Raw genomic sequence first — 12,869 nt, 5'->3', positions numbered from 1 at the left:
TAGATTGCTCAAATGAAGAAAACAAATAGCGATTATCCAAAGTAAAAAAATAAAATAAAGATAAAATCAATAAGTTAAAAGTTCAAATCGGTATATAGATCTCCAATGTTTGTAGTTTTTTTTCTTTGATATGATGAAATAAAAAGGAACAAAAAAATGTAAAATGACAATAGTGTAAAATAATGATATAATATAAAATAAATCACAAACAAATTCATGCATATGAGAATATGCACATATGCATTCATTACTTTGAATATAATTTATTGTTGTTTTTCATTATACGTTTCATATTTGCATACTTTGAAATAATATGCAGCAATTGAAACGAAAAAAAAATAAAAATTTACATAAAAATTAACCATTCAATATACGAATAAGTGAAATTCATATTTGCTCATAAAATAATATGATAATTGTGCAATGGAATAGTGAACATTTTATATAAAGAATATTTTTTTTAATTGGGATTATTATTTGTAATGCTTCTAATTAATAAAAACCCTTTTGCTTTTTCACTAATATATGTATATAAACGTATAGTATATTCTTTTATTTTATAAAATACGGTAATAAATATTTTGAATAATATTTGAAAAAATAAAATTATATATCCATAAAGCAAAGTTGCTGTTATAAAAATTGTAAATATAATTAAAACTATCAAACAAAATATGGGAAATCCATCTACATAATTAAATCTGTACACCCAAAGCAAAGAAACGAATGTCAATAGCGCTAGCTTGGATAGTATCCCATTTATTGGCTTATTGCCAAAGATGTCTAATTAAAAAAAAAAAAAAGTAAAAAAATTAACAAATAATTATTTTTATATTTTCCCATATAATTTAAAATGAAAAAAAAAATAAGTTTAATTGGACTATTCAAACTTTTAATTATCTACTTTTTTTTTAAATTACCATTTTTTGGCATTAGCGGCTTTTCCGTGATTTTGACATGAATGATAATGGGTATACACCTCTCTTTGAATTTGCTAGAAATATTTTTATTATCTTTATTTATTAAATTTGAATTATTTGAAAATAAATCTTTATAATAAAAATTTATGTAATCCTCTAATTTCTTAACATCGTCTAGTATTTTCCCCATATATATAAATCTAACATTTAAGTCTACAAAATGTGATTAAGTATAATAATAAACAAGAAAAAATTAAAGCATATTCAAAACATCAAAAAAAAAACAATTATATTTAATAGTAATAAAAAATGTATACAGACTTATATAAATAAATAGAGATTTATTTCTTTGTATTTATAAAAATGGTAGGAAAAACATAATTTTCAGAATTTTAAAAATAAAAAGTATTTACCATTTTTTATATATTCTTCAAAATATTTGTTCTTTATGTTTTTAATTTGGTCGTTACAATTGATGTCTATTTCTGTTGTAAAAAATGTAAAATGAAGAATAAATTAACTTAATAAAAACATAACCATCTGCCGCATTCTAGTCTACTGTGTAAATGATATAAAACAAACATTCTTTCTTTTTTAGTAACATTTTAAATATATTTTAAAAAAACATATAGAAATAAAACTATATAAAGTTGTTATTTCATTAATATAAATAAGAAATAGAAAGATGATAAGATAAATCAAAAATTGTAAAAATGCATACATATACAAATGTATATGTATATGGGAATTGTGTATCATATATATGATTTGACTTTATTTATTTTTTCTTACCTAAATATTGCGGAACGTCTTTTGGTCTTAAAACAATAAATTTTATTTTTTTAATTTTCATTCTATCTGTTTTTATTTTTTATATAATGCATAAACTTTATTCAGTATTTGGTTTTTTAAAAACTGTTGCATAAAATATATAATTTCTTTATTTTTTTTTCACAAATATTTTTATTTTAATTACACATTTTCTTTGAACAGTATTCAAATTTACAAAATTTGTAAATTTTTTTCTTTATTACTTTTTGGAATATGCAATTGTCAAAATAAAAATTATAAAATAAATGAATACATGAAATAGAATACTCGACCATAACAAATCGGAGTGGATATGCATGTGCATTCTATAGAACATAATAGAAAGAAATAAACAAAATAGATAAAAATATTTATCAATATATAAATATGTGTATCAAATTTTATACCAATTATGTTTAGCACGAAAAATAACAATTCATGGCTTTATCCCTCCCATCCAACTAATATGTTATCAACATTTTATATGCCCATTCCACAATATTCACTATATATATATAAAGATGTATGTATATATGCATACATTTAAACAAAAGAAAGACTATATTTTTTTGGGAAAAATTGGAGAAATATTATGAATTGAAAAATAGAGGAATAACATGATTTCGTCATATTTTGTTAGTATTATCTTTCATATATTTTATCAATAATATGCAAATAAAAATATAATAACCTTAGTTTGTTTTACTTTAAAATTAATTGTAATTTTTTATGAAATAATTATTAACACAACAAGTTTTGCTTTGCATGGGAATGCATGTATATAATTTTTTTTTGGCAATTTAAAATTTAGTTTTCCCCGTTGTTTTTTTTTTCATATATTTCGATTTGAACTCTGATTTGTTTAAACATTTTTTAATCCTTTTGAAAATACAATAACTATACGCATCATTTTAAGTTTGTATAAACAATTTTTCATACAAAACAAGTATTATTTTATTTGAAAATTTGCTTATTTTATTCCATTTTTGTAATACTATATTATATACATAGAAATACAAACGACATCCTTTATATATGGATAAAATGCATGTAACTTATTATTTACAATTTTTATAAATATAAAATATTTCCATAGTTTTTTTGAAAAATAAATTAAATATGTGGGAGTTAACATATCCAGATTTACAAAAGTAAAATGCGCATTGCATTTGCTATATTAGATTAAAAATAAATAAAATCAAAAATACAAAATTGTAAAATATAATTTGTGTATATATTATATAATCCATTTTCTATGTATCAAAAATATATATATCAAAATGAATTCCAAATCTGTTTGAAAATAATACAAAAGAAAAATATGTAATAAAAAGTACACACATAATATTGTTTAGTAGAAAAACTATAACTTTCAATAATTTAGAGAGTTGTTAAAAAAAAAAGGTAGCTAGCCATTTTTTTTGTTCAAGGTTAAATTAGTGTCTCTTTTTTTGTTTATTCACAACGTTATAAATACGTTACTACCTTTTTATATTCCTATAAAATTTATTATATATATACATATATGTATATATATTTTTTTTTTTTTATTATCAATGAAAACAAATATTATTTCCAAAAACCTGATTAACAAATTCACACATTTTCATAGTAACATTGGGTTTATATTTTTGTTAAAAAAAAAAGAAAGAGCTACTAATTATTTACTATATCTTAAGTCTAACTCTTTTTCAAATATTAACTTAACAAAAAAAAAAAAAGCTAATATACATATAATATATAATAATGAACATCCTGTAAAATATTATAACAAAAAAAAGGAATGCAAAATCAATGATCAATTGGGTAAGAACAATCAGACAGCTTCATTATATAAATCAGAAAAATCAAAAAATGAAACGAACAAAATAAAATGTAACAGTTATGAAAATGAAGAAGATATACTAATATCCATTGAAAATGATAAAAGTGACGAAAAAAAAAAAAAAAAAAATCTTAATGATGAAAAAATAAATGTAAAAAATTTAAAAACAGAAGAAATATTAATTGAAAAAGATTATACCTCCAAAAATTGTCTACAAAATGAAATTAAAACAGAATTGGAAACTTTAGTTGAAAAAATAAAAAATTTAGACGAAAAATATAAAAATAAAATAATAAACTATATTAATACATTGGATAAAGAACATACTAATGGAATTGAAAAAAATATTATTTTTTTTTTTGAAAATCTTGATGATTACTTATCGGCAAATGGATTATTAATATGTGATGTTGGGGGTGAGGAAATATTTAATTATATAAAAAAAGTTAATGTTAAAATGGAAATAGACAAAAATGAAATAACTGGTCCTATGAATATAAATAATTTATTTGATATAAACTGGATTAAAGAAAAAAAGAAACTAATATATGGTGATAACATTTATCCAATTATTCAAAATAATCAAGAACAAAAACATATACAAGGAAATCACCAAAATAATTTCGAAAATTGCAATAATATAATAGCACATAATCAAACTGCTAATTATGAAAATATTGTTAAAGATAATATAATAAATATGAGAAGACAGGTATTAATAGAAAGATCATCTTATAAAAAAGCTATTGAAGAAGCTGAAGAATTTGTTTCAAATTTGCATGATTTAAAAAAAGTTACAGAAATCCAAGGCTTATGTAAAATATATTTAAATTGGGTTAATGAATTAGAAAAAAAAATAATTAATTATAAAGAAAATATTAAAAAAAATAATTATAAAAAAAATATATTCCCAGATTTAATAGAAGAAAAATTATTAGCTATTATAACAGTAAAATGGACAATTCAATATACATTTAATCCATTAAAAAAAAAATATTCAAACGAAGTAACTACTCAATCTAAACATTTTGAACAAGAATATCCATATCAATCTTTATTTACACATATTGCTATTAAAATTGGAGAAGAAATTAATAATGAACTAAATTTTCAATTGCTTGAAAAAAATAACCTTTTATATAATTTTATTAAAAAAAACAAATCGAATGTTTCTTTTTCTCATTTTCAAAAATATAAAATGCTAAATGAAATAAAAGAAAAACTATATATGGAAAATAAAAACCAGAATATTAAATCTAATATAGAAAATACATGTAAAAATAACAAACATACTGATACACAATTGGAAAATAACTTAGAAATATATACTAATGAGGCAACAAAATCTATTGAAAAAAAAAAAAATTACCAAAATAGCCAAAAAACAAATAATGATGGTAATAATTTTTTAAATAAACCCTTTGAATTAGTTCAGTGGAATTCAATGAAAAAAGCCTCAATCGGAGGTCTTTTATTAAAAATGTTAATTGATAATGCTAAAATAGACGTAGATATAAATACAGCCAAGGATGAATATAGAAATGAGTATAAATATTATTTATTTTTACATAAGACAGCTAAAACTAAGGGAGAAGATCTTTACTCAGATTGTAAATATAAAAAAGAATTAAATTATCAGGAATATTATGAACATGAATCTAATTCTCTAAAATTTATTATTCGTGATAAATGGAAGAAAGGGAATGAGCTAGCTAATTTTCTTGATAATGCTAGCCAAAATCAAAATGAAGAAAAAAAAAAAAAAAAAAAAAAATGCACGCACGATCAAATAGCTATAACAAATGAGGATTTACACAAAATAAACGTCAGTAATGAGTTAGGAAATCATAATGAAGAGGTGATGGAAAAAAAAAATATGACTTGTTCAGGTGAAATAAACTCAAAAGAAACAAACATAAACAATTGCAATAGTAAAGAAAAATCCAATGTTAAACAAGTTTGCGAAACAGAGAAACAAGAAAATGGAGAAAAAAAAGTGAAACAAAACAATTTTTGTAAAAATCAAAAAGAAAAATTAAAAAATAAAGAAATAATATTATATAGATCTAGGAGAGATAAAAATAAAATAGAAATACCCGTATTTGTACATTCATATATATGGAAAAATAATAATTGGTATGGTGTTATACATATGAGAGAAAGTTGTGCAAACTTTTTATTAAATAATGCAATAAATTCACATGTACCATTAAATTATTTACCTATGATATGTAAACCTAAAAAATGGGAAAATGATCAAGGTGGTATGTTATTATTAAAAAATAATTTTATTAGATATAATATTAAACCTTTATTTAATTTAAATGTATGTAATATGAGTAGAATAAAAAATATAGTATCCGAAATAGGTAATGTTGGTTGGAAAGTAAATAAAGAAATATTACATTATATTGAATATGCATATATGAATGGGAAAACGATAGGAAAAATACCTTTAAATAAAAATTATAATTTACCTTATAATATTGATTTAAAAAAAAATAATAATAATAATGAAGAAATAAAAAAATTTTATTTATTAAAAGAAGAAATTACTAGATTAAACAAATGTTTAATAAGTGAAAGACCAACCTTTTTACAAAAATTAGCAGTAGCAAAAACTTTCAAAGAAAATGAACAAATATATTTTCCTCATAATATTGATTTTCGTGGTAGAATGTATCCATTGTCTCCTCATTTACACCATATGGGCGATGATATTTGTAGAAGTTTGATAGTTTTTTCAAATGGAGAAGAAATAGGTCCAAATGGATTATATTGGTTAAAAGTTCATTTAGCAAATAATTTTGGAAAAGATAAATTAAACTTTAAAAAAAGAATAGAATGGGTTGATCAAAATATTAATAATATTAAAAAATTAAGTGAAAACCCATTTGAAAATTTAGAATTTTGGGGTTTAGCAGATAATCCATGGCAAGCTTTAGCTGTTTCTATAGATTTAATAAATGCTTTAAATTCCTCTGATCCATCAAAATATAAAAGTAACATGCCAATACAACAAGATGGAACATGTAATGGATTACAGCATTATGCTGCATTAGGAAAAGATAAAGATGGTGGGCGTGCTGTTAATATTCTTCCATCTGATGAACCTCAAGATATTTATACAGTAGTATTAGATATAGTTATAAGCAAAATAAAAAATGACATGGATAATGGTGGAAATAAAAATGAAAGTACCAATTTTCTTAACAAATCAGAATTAGCAAACTATTGTTTCAAATACAATTTATTAAAAAGGAAAGTTGTAAAACAAACAATAATGACAATATGTTATGGGGTTACATCAATTGGTGCAAAAAATCAAGTTAAAGGGAAAATTCAAAACATGATTGCTAAAGATACTGATAAAAATACAATTAATGAATTATCTAAATATATAGCTAATTATATATTTGAATCTATAAGTGAGATATTTAAAAGAGCTATGATCATAAAAAAATGGTTTAATAATTTATCAAAAGTAACAAATGATTTAAATATACCTATAACATGGATATCACCAATTGGTTTACCATGTGAACAACCATATAGATTAGGAACTAGAATTTTAGTAAATACACCATTACAATCTGTTAGTGTAACATCTTATAAAAATTCTTTGCTTCATAAAAATAAACAAAGGTTAGGTTTCCCTCCAAATTTTGTACATTCTTTAGATGCTTCACATTTAATTATGACTGCAGAAAAAATGCTCATAAAAAATAATTTTAGTTTTGCTGCTGTCCATGATTCATATTGGACACATGCTTGTAACGTTGACATTATGAATAAATTTATTAGAGATTCTTTTGTTACTTTATATAATAAACCTATTTTAGAAAACATTTATCAAAACTTCCAAATGAGATTAGGAAAATATGCAGAAAAAATACCCCCACCTCCTGAGCAGGGTTATCTTGATATATCACTTGTTCGCGATAGCAAATACTTTTTTAGTTAATGCACCCCCTTAAACCCGAGAATAATATCCACTTGTCTATACACACATGCATATATGCACTTGCTTTTGCTTATATACTTTTGCTGCTCCTACTTTTAAGCAAATTAAAATTCGCTTGGATGAAAAGAAAAAAAGTCTAAACATTTTATCTTTCAATTGTTGTAAAAAAAAATGAATAAATTATTCAAATGTTGAGATATACTACTCAAAAAAAAATATATTTAAAGATAATTGCCAAAATGGCAATTCGATATTTAAGATGTTTTGTTAAAAAAAAAAAAAACTGTTAATTTAAAATGTATGATATTAGTATGCCAAACGGATAAAATAAAAAGATGCACAAACATTTATAAAAAAAACAAAAGTATCAATGATAAGTTAAAGTTATTTTTTAATTATTAAAAAATATATAATTATTTTGTAAATATGTAGATATAACAAATAAAATTTATTCCGTCTATATGGCATAATTTTCATTTAATGTAAATTTAATTAAAACATTGAAAACGTGAAAAAAATAAATAAATAATGACAAATTAAAAAATTAATTTGATAATCGTATAAATGTTAGAAAATAAAATTAATACTTCTCTCCATTTTTTAATGTTAAAAATATTTTCACCAAGAAGGAGTATTACCAATAATTGCAAATTCTCTAATTATGTATGGATATAGTAAACCTTCTGTTTCGGGTTCTGGATGTTTAGATAATGCAATTGTATAAACAACTTCTCTAATATCATCAATTTTTCCTTCAACAATTTCATCATCTTTATTTTTTAAACAATTAATTTGTTGTGTATGGAATGTAAAAATAAACCAAGGAGAGCTTTCCTCCATTCTTTGTGCTCCTTTAAGTTCATGGTTTTTATATATTAAAACATTTGTATCTAAAAATAATTTTTTTTTTTTTCTTTCATTAATACTTGAATTTAACGAGTTAAAAGCTGCTTCCCCACAATGTAATCTAAGTGTATCTTCATCTCCAATTAAATAAGATTCAACAATATGCTTAGATATAACAAATTCAAATAAATACATAAGTTCTGATAATTTGAAATTTTTATCGTCCATTTTCATTATTCTTAATGCAGCAGCTAATTCTGTTTCCCCAAATAATTTCCCTAATATTGGGTTTTCAAAAAAATTATTTAAGAATGGCATATCTTTTAATTTACTTCCAAACTTATCCCAAGCGGATTCATGTGCCAAAATTAATTCATTTCCTGTTCCAGAGTTCGAATCATTTAAATTCGCATCCTTTCCATCCCCATTTTTGTTATCCGAATCTTTTTCATTTATACCTGTTTTTTTTTTATACCTTTTAATTGCCATTTCCTGTCTCCATTTGTCTAGTTTCATAAAAGCATTATTATCATTCCATTTATCTGTTAGTTCGTTTATTTTATCTGTTGTTATTAATAATATTTTTGTTAATCCTGAAAAAAATTGAACACTTAGATTTTTACTTAACTTGAATATATAATAATTTTCAAAACAATGTGTTACTAATTTTTTAATATCATTATATATTATTTTTATTGCTTGCTCATTTTTTCCTTTTATATTTTTTAAAATATTTATATTTTCTTCGATTTTTTTTTTGAGTTTAATAGCTTTATCATCTATTTCAGTTTTTTCTTTCAACTCTTTTAACGCTTCTTGGTATTGTTTGTTTTCCTTCATATCTTTCTTAACCTGTAAAATGTATATTCAAATTATCAATTAATCATTTTTTATCTATTTACCTGTATATATATATATATATATGTGTGTGTGCATATTCATGAATACTACTTACCTGTTCTATAACATTTTTCATAAAACTCGAGAAATTTCTTGTGTGTTTTTTGGGAAAATCACCGAAAATTGCCCTATCATTATATATATCAAATTTAATACCTGTAATTACATTTTGGGGGGTAATTTTATTAGTTTTATTTATATATTTATTTTCACATTTTCCTGAAAATACTCGTTTATATTTTATATTTTTACAAAACTTTATATTGGCTGTAAATACATTATTTAATATATTCGTCATTCTATTTTTTTTATTTTTTTTTATTTTAATTTAGGTTATTTCAAAACGATTTTTCACATACTACATGTCATATACACATAAATATATGGGACTATGCTAAGTATATGTGACAATTATAATTTAAATTAAAATTAATTCGAAAATAAAGCGCATATATAAAATAGAGATAAAGGAATGCTATATATATATATATATACAAAAAAACTTATATTAAGGCAAGACGCATATATATAGTACTTATATAACATCAAGCCTATACATATTTATTTCTCTCTATATATATATATCATTCCAAACTTTTATATTATATATGTTTAAAAATAATGTAGGCACATATTATGAGCATATTCGTTATTACAATTATTTTATTCCAAATTTACAAAATAAAATTTCAAGCATTTTCACCATAGAATTAGCCAAATATACGAATTAAAAAATTCATATTTAACCCATGCAATTTATTCTATCACTATTCTATTATTTTTGTGTTTTTTATTTTTTTTTAATATAATAAAACATTCCATAAACTGGTATATTCATCATAATAGCACAAAAAAATTATATATATATAATATTTTCACACTCAAAATACAATTTAAAAATATTTTAAATCATATTTATTAAAAAATTTTCACATAAATATATCAATAGCGAAATAAATACACGCTTATACTTGTAGCTAATATGTAATACTATGTTTTATGCATATAATATTATATACTTTTTTCTTTTTAATGCCCCAAAAAACTATATTATATATATTTAAAAAAAAAAATTTAACTGTTAAAAAATATTATAAGTTAATTGTATAATATATAAAAAAAATTGCGGATATTTTTTCATTTTTTTCGCCCAATTGATATTATATAGACTTATTTTGAAGGAATAAAAATCGAATATGCTGTTGTAGATTTTTGTATAGCCTCTTCACATTTAACAAAAATATTTTTTCGTCATTTTTTTTTTATTTCTCATATTAAACATATATAAATAAAATGGTCTTTGTCTCTAAAAATGTACTTATATAGCATAATATTTTGTTTAATTAAAGGTTAAAAATTATAAAATAAAAAAGTTTAAAAAAAAATATATATAACCACCCCAAATAGTCGAAAACAAAAGGTATCGACATTTATTTTGTGTAATAACTAAAGATAAATAAATGCATAAAGAAAAAATAAATATATTTATATGTATTATATACGTCCATGGAAAAAGGGTAACACACAAATTAATTTTAAAAAATCACTTATTAAGGATTAAGAGAAAACATTAATCTAATTGAAAAGATATAAGACGATAAATTTAGTAGCAATGGTATATTTAACATACATATTCCCTATTATTTTATTAAGAATTAATGAACTTAAAACTCTTTATGGAATGTAATATTAATATATAATTGTATCCATATATGTGTGCATATATATATATATAGATATAGATATACATTATACAAGATATGTTTTTATCTTCTCGGAACTTTTCTTCCACGACCTCTTCCTCTTCCTTTGTCTTTGTTTGAAAATGATTTTTCCTTTGAACTTTTATTTTTAGGAGTGTCATCTACTAATAATGTATCAAGGGGTAAACTGTCTGATAAAATATAATACCTTATATTATTTCCTCTTATAGTTACATGATCTAACGATAAAAATTGTTTTGTATTGGCATTATATTCACCAACATTTTTATTTTTAATTACTACTTTAACATTTTTCATATGTGTATTCATTTTTATGTCAACTCCTGTTATAACCCCACTTATAAGCGTTCCATTTTTCAATTCGATCGTGACATTTTCATTGGTTAGTTTCATTAAAAATGTTACTAACTTCATTTTAGCTATCTCTCTATATATATATTGAAAAATTCACTTGTTCATATGTTTTTAAATTTTTATAATATTTTATTCTTTACAAATTAGTTTATATTGTAATATCTATAAGCGTATAATATACGTTTACATAAGTACTTAAACTTGTATATGATTTGCTATTATTTTGAATATGGTTAAAAATTATTAGATTAAATGTTTCCTGATTTCTTCAACATAATTTTACCTTGCCGGTCATATTTTTTATACTGAATGATAGATCTATATTTTCGCTATTTTTTTTTACTAATAAATTGCTCCAATTTACCTGACATTGTCATATATTTATAGCAAGTGTTCATATTTTTTAATATCCCAAAAAGTAGGAAACAAAATCAATAATGCGAAATAAAAGAACAATAGTAACAATAACAATTGTGGGGAATATTAATAAGGATTAAATTAAATTAAATTACAAAAAAAAAATCATGATAATTTTTAAATACACAAAAATTATGTATATATCACATTTAATACATTTGGATATCGTATTGTGCTTTATATAACTTAACAATATAATTTTTTTTGTTACTAATATCAGTATTGTTTATATATATATACTGCTAATACAAATAAGCATTATGATATTTATAAAATTTTCATTAAATTAAAAAAATATAATAAAGTCGCGAATTGGTAAAAATATTGAAACTATATTATATATCTATGAGAATATTTTGAGATGCCTTAAAATTCTTCATAATTTTTCTATTAAGTGCTAATAAATAAGTTCAAACGGATTTGATGAACTTAACACATGTATATATAATGTATATTATATCGATTTATATAATATTATGATATATATATGAACATATATATATATAATAATATTATAATTTTCGATTTAAAAGTAAACAACGGAAAAGCTTATAATTTGTTTACGTCCATTTTTATATATAGAACGTATCATATACCTCATATTTTTGTTTTTATTTATTATCGAAAAGGGTTTATATTAATAATTTTTTATACAAATTCTATAAAAAAATATAGTAAGGGATTGATAATATACATTAGTGCATATTGTTTAAGGTTAAACTATTCAACACTCATAATTTTAAGAAAAAAAAATAGCAATTTTGTTTCCATTGTATAGAGTAACTATAATTTATTTTCTCATTTTAAAGACATATGTTTCGCTTTATTTTTACAACATATATATTATTATAAATATATTTCTTGTTTGATTAATGTGTAATGATGAAATTGTATATGCACCTTTACGAATATTTAATATTCATCAAATGTTAATTATAATAATAACAATAATAATAAAATGATAAATAGTTGGAATATATAACATAAAAAAGTGATGAAATGGAAAAAATAAAACAAAAAAAATAAAAAATATAGACTCGAAAGATAATTTATATCTCGGAAAAAATATAATGATAATATACAATTTTCAAGTCTATATACAAATTGTA

At 21.3% G+C, this 12,869-nt stretch overlaps 4 protein-coding genes across 4 annotated transcripts; 1 reads left to right on the top strand and 3 right to left on the bottom strand.

Moving 5' to 3' along the window:
• Window positions 1–460: 460 nt before the first annotated feature.
• PBANKA_0923100 (conserved Plasmodium protein, unknown function) lies at window positions 461–1,773 on the bottom strand (the record flags this gene model as incomplete). The annotated part of the gene is made up of 4 exons (XM_034564822.1): window positions 461–783; window positions 921–1,133; window positions 1,334–1,405; window positions 1,713–1,773. The coding sequence occupies 4 exons, from the start codon at window positions 1,771–1,773 to the stop codon at window positions 461–463; spliced, it is 669 nt and encodes a 222-aa protein (XP_034421581.1).
• A 1,513-nt stretch (window positions 1,774–3,286) lies between these two features.
• PBANKA_0923000 (DNA-directed RNA polymerase, putative) lies at window positions 3,287–7,519 on the top strand (the record flags this gene model as incomplete). The annotated part of the gene is made up of 1 exon (XM_034564821.1): window positions 3,287–7,519. The coding sequence occupies one exon, from the start codon at window positions 3,287–3,289 to the stop codon at window positions 7,517–7,519; it is 4,233 nt and encodes a 1,410-aa protein (XP_034421580.1).
• A 618-nt stretch (window positions 7,520–8,137) lies between these two features.
• Window positions 8,138–9,563, bottom strand: PBANKA_0922900 (mitochondrial import inner membrane translocase subunit TIM44, putative; the record flags this gene model as incomplete). Its single annotated transcript, XM_034564820.1, has 2 exons — window positions 8,138–9,217; window positions 9,321–9,563. The coding sequence occupies 2 exons, from the start codon at window positions 9,561–9,563 to the stop codon at window positions 8,138–8,140; spliced, it is 1,323 nt and encodes a 440-aa protein (XP_034421579.1).
• Window positions 9,564–11,031: 1,468 nt separating this feature from the next.
• On the bottom strand, window positions 11,032–11,403 carry PBANKA_0922800 (small nuclear ribonucleoprotein Sm D1, putative; the record flags this gene model as incomplete). The annotated part of the gene is made up of 1 exon (XM_034564819.1): window positions 11,032–11,403. The coding sequence occupies one exon, from the start codon at window positions 11,401–11,403 to the stop codon at window positions 11,032–11,034; it is 372 nt and encodes a 123-aa protein (XP_034421578.1).
• Window positions 11,404–12,869: the final 1,466 nt, after the last annotated feature.

Source organism: Plasmodium berghei (genome assembly GCF_900002375.2).
Source record: "Plasmodium berghei ANKA genome assembly, chromosome: 9".
In the NCBI taxonomy this organism is placed as follows: domain Eukaryota; phylum Apicomplexa; class Aconoidasida; order Haemosporida; family Plasmodiidae; genus Plasmodium; species Plasmodium berghei.
Note: the sequence above shows the minus strand (reverse complement) of the source record. Positions and strands in the feature narration are given on the sequence as shown.